General features: G+C 43.8%; 2 protein-coding genes across 2 annotated transcripts; both read left to right on the top strand.

Moving 5' to 3' along the window:
- Positions 1–404: 404 nt before the first annotated feature.
- On the top strand, positions 405–1,078 carry N7508_011208 (MARVEL domain-containing protein; the record flags this gene model as incomplete). The annotated part of the gene is made up of 4 exons (XM_058469268.1): positions 405–551; positions 614–717; positions 778–900; positions 952–1,078. The coding sequence occupies 4 exons, from the start codon at positions 405–407 to the stop codon at positions 1,076–1,078; spliced, it is 501 nt and encodes a 166-aa protein (XP_058314246.1).
- Positions 1,079–2,679: 1,601 nt separating this feature from the next.
- On the top strand, positions 2,680–3,781 carry N7508_011209 (aldo/keto reductase; the record flags this gene model as incomplete). Its single annotated transcript, XM_058469269.1, has 4 exons — positions 2,680–2,828; positions 2,881–3,145; positions 3,196–3,523; positions 3,579–3,781. 4 exons carry the CDS (start codon positions 2,680–2,682, stop codon positions 3,779–3,781), a joined length of 945 nt encoding a protein of 314 aa, XP_058314247.1.
- Between the last annotated feature and the right edge of the window lie 407 nt (positions 3,782–4,188).

Genomic DNA, 4,188 nt, shown 5'->3' on the forward strand with positions numbered 1-4,188 from the left:
AGGTGTACTCGGAGCTGCCGGAATGTTCGGCAAGCATAGGGGCTGGGACAACAGGGTAGTCCATGCGGAGTTAACCTCGTACTTCTAGGAGACAAGTGCGGAACTAGCGTCTAAATTAGTTTGTCTGTGTCGTTTCCACCAGTATGCTTAAATGAAAACAGGATATACTTCGATGCGTGTGCGGATCACCGAGTTAGAGTGAAATATCTACCTGGTTCGATCTTGCTTCTGTTCGCCACATTGAGTAAACATGATGCAAGACTTCTCTCGCTCCATATATTCGCCCTTCTCACCCTTCCAGATCAGTAAGATCAAATCTTTTCGAATTGAATTGACTGATCAGTACTGGACGGCATCAATCAAAGTACTTACAGTTACAGAATTAGACGTGAGGCGAAGCCAAAATGATTTCCTCGACAACTGTTTCCCGGCCCATGGTCTTTGTGGTCCGCTTCATGCAATGGGCAAGTGCAGTTATTGTGATGGGCATTACTTCCTACTTCATACATAACTGGCCGAAAGGAGAGCACATCATCTATCAAGAAGTTATTGTATGCAATTCTTCATCTAACTCATTACGCCCTATGTAACCAAAGATGCTAATGATGGGTAGTCAACGATTTCTGTTGCATTCTTCTTGCCCGGCTTCGTTTCCCCATTTATGCCCAACCTCCTTAGCAAATATGTTTTGGGCGTTGACGTTGTTTTCTCCTACTTGTGAGTTACAGCCTCTGAGTGATCCTATGGTTGCTGAGATACTAAATCCGCTACCACTAGGTGGTTAACGGCATTCATTTTTGCCGCCCAAGACTACAACTGGCGAAATTGCGCGGTCAATGCTCCGGTTGGGGCCAAATGCGCTATAAAGAAGGCTAACGAGTCATTTATATTTCTGGCCTTGTGTGTTTTGCCCTTTTGCATGTCGATTTATGGATTCTAACAATCACGCAGTATCTTCACTTTCTTTGCAATTTTCCTGGAGTTGTTCAACCTTTGGTCCTACCGCAAGGAGAACGACGTATCTGCTAGGGCGAAGGACGGCCATCATGCGCACAACGGGGGCGCCCAGCCCGTTTAATATAGGTCGTCAGCAGTTGTTCCCAGTGAGCTTGTCCTATTGGACAGCGCCATCGTTATCAAGCTATTAATAGTGGCATTTTCGACAGGTAATCGGATTGTCAGAAATCCATAGCGGCATAAGATGCACTTGGTTGAAGTAGTTTGGTGGGCTTGATTTCGTGTTAAGCAAGAGCGCCTGTGTCCCATGTTCTTTTTCTTCAAGTTGATTTTAGGAGGCTTTAATCTCAACTTAGTACGGAACAGTCATCTATTTGTATTCTTCAGCTTGGGAAAGAGACCTTTGGTGGTCCCAAATGATCGCCCAGGTGTTTTATCCAAATGGCAAACAATGATGATGGAGAAAGAAACCTACGGGGTTTACATATCAGAGTGAACAAAAAATTCATTATTGGTTTATTGTTTTTGGGATACCGCGTGCGCCTCTGCCACCGGTGTGGAAGACCGGGGGTGGGCTACTGTACCATATACGATACCTTGACCACGACCAGCAAGACCATGGCTCTAAAGACCTTGAATTTGCATTATAAATTACTATGGCTCTTTGAAAGTTCAATTTTCGTTTTGTTAAAGTGAATGGCCATGGAGTTATGGTCGATTGAATCTGATCATGTTGAGACCAATACGCTGATCTAAGAACACGCTTAACCCATTTGATTTTCGTGGTCAAAACTAGACCTCTTCCGGAACATAGCGTACCTATCTGGTAGATTCGATTCCAAGTTCGATTACTGTTGAGATAGGTAGTTGTAATGTTCTTGTTGAGGTTACTATCAAAAGTAGGAAACCCGTCTATTTAAATGTACATCGCTAGTCTCGCCACACAAGCTTTGACCACCGTGATACTCAACAATTACTATGCTGACTGGAATTTTCCTGGGCCCCTATTCGTATCTGTTGAAAAACGAACTGTTGAGTATCACGGTGGCTGAACCTGATGGCAGGGATTAGGAACAGATATATATGAGACATCCCGCCCCTGTTAAAGATAACTTTTTAAGTCAATCTAAGTCAATCAGACTGTTGAGATAGGTAGTTGTAATGTTCTTGTTGAGGTTACTATCAAAAGCAGGAAACCCGTCTATTTAAATGTACATCGCTAGTTTCGCCACACAAGCTTTGACCACCGTGATACTCAACAGTTTGAATCGATAATTTGCGACGCTGATTGATTGATGATGATGGGCTATGACGTCATTAATGAACATATGTTCAGCATGCTGAAAGGGGCCCTTCGAAAGCACATGTGGTTGGTTTTCCATGAAGGAAAGGATGTACTAATGCATCAATTAAACAGGCTTGGAATGGTTGCGTTCACTTGATGATGGCGCCATCAACCCATGACACCAATGTGACGTTACCATGTCAAGCCTCGACAAGCCAGTACAATTCGAGATATAGCTAGCAAGCCATATACTAAGTTCTTAAAACACTCCACTATTGAGAGTGTGGGGGGGGATGGTTGTAGACGACGTCATAAAAACATCAACTTTCGGAAATGCTAAACTTGATATCTGAAGAACACAAGCATATATCATATATTAAGCTCACGGCTTACTATCTAGAGATCTTACATTTGAACTGTCCATCGCAATTATCACAATGACCGACAATCAGAAAACCTTCACTCTTTCCAACGGCGCTCAGATTCCTGCCATTGGTCTCGGAACCTGGCAAGATGAGGAGGCCCAAGAAGCAGCAGTCCTTGCCGCTCTTCACGCAGGTTATCGCCATATTGATACAGCAAGATGGTAGTCCTCTCCCTCGACAACTCAATGCAGACAATGAGGCTGACTTCCATAGCTATGGCACTGAGCCTGCTGTTGGCAAAGCCATAAAGCAAAGTGGCATTCCTCGGGAGGAAATTTTTGTTACCAGCAAGCTCTGGAACAATAAGCATCATCCCGAGGATCTTGACCAAGCAGTGCAACTTTCATTGGATGATCTGGGTCTGGAATATCTCGACCTGTTCTTGATGCACTGGCCTGTTGCTTTCAAGCGTGGAGATGATCCTTTCCCGTCCAACAAAGACGGGAAGCTGATCACTGATAATATCGACTATCTCGATGTAAGCCTCGTTGGATGGTAGCCTCGAGATTGCCTACTGACTAGTCAAAGACATATAGAGCCATGGAAGGCCTTGTCAAATCCGGTAAAGCTAAGGCTATCGGAATTTCCAACTTTTCCCAAAAGGAAGTCGAACGCATTCTTGACAACGTGGCGATTAAACCGGCCGTGCACCAGATGGAGCTCCACCCCTGGCTTCAACAAAAGAAATTCTACGACTTCCATCGGAAGAATGGTATTCATGTGACGCAGTATTCACCATTTGGAAACCAAAATGAAATCTACGATTCTCGCGAGGAACATGGTCAGCTGGTGAATGATCAGACCTTGGTAGAAATCGGAAAGAAGTACGGAAAGACCTCAAACCAAGTCGCTTTGGGTATGTGTGCCACTTATGCCGAGATGATGTTTCTCCAACTAACCAACCCTTTTAGCCTGGGGTATCGCACATGGCCGTTCCGTCATCCCCAAATCAAAGTCAGCTGAGCGAATCAAACAAAACTTTGATATTGCTTTCGAATTGGAGCCTGCAGATATTGAAAATATCGATGCGATCGACAAGAAGCTCCGTTTCAACGACCCAAGTAAAGACTTTGGCTACGAACTATACTCAGGCCTTGATGGGAAGAAGAAATGAGGAGAATTTCGATTGACCTTTGTCAGGATGCCGGGGTCCGGTAAGTACCTGATCTCAGGAAAAGAGATGTGGCGGCGTAGTCGACCTGGGGATTCAATCATTATATATAGGTATAATCTCGGCTTTCTCTGATCAATGCGCTACAAAGTGGTCTAAAAAGCCAATGGGAATCTTGAAATAATAAGATTGATTTCAGTGGGTATCATAAAAATGAAACGTATTTCACTACCGAGCTGGACACTCCAAAACACCATAGTAAACGAGATAAACTACAACTTGATATCTCAGCAACCACGTTGTTGTTTGATTTCTTTGTTATTCGATAGCAATCGATAAGTATTTTAAACACTATATATTGTTGAGATTCCGGCATGAATAGATGGTGTATACCAGATATATCAGGCATG

This window comes from Penicillium antarcticum (genome assembly GCF_028974205.1).
Source record: "Penicillium antarcticum strain IBT 31339 chromosome Unknown utg000010l_segment0_segment0, whole genome shotgun sequence".
Classification (NCBI taxonomy): Eukaryota; Fungi; Ascomycota; class Eurotiomycetes; order Eurotiales; family Aspergillaceae; genus Penicillium; species Penicillium antarcticum.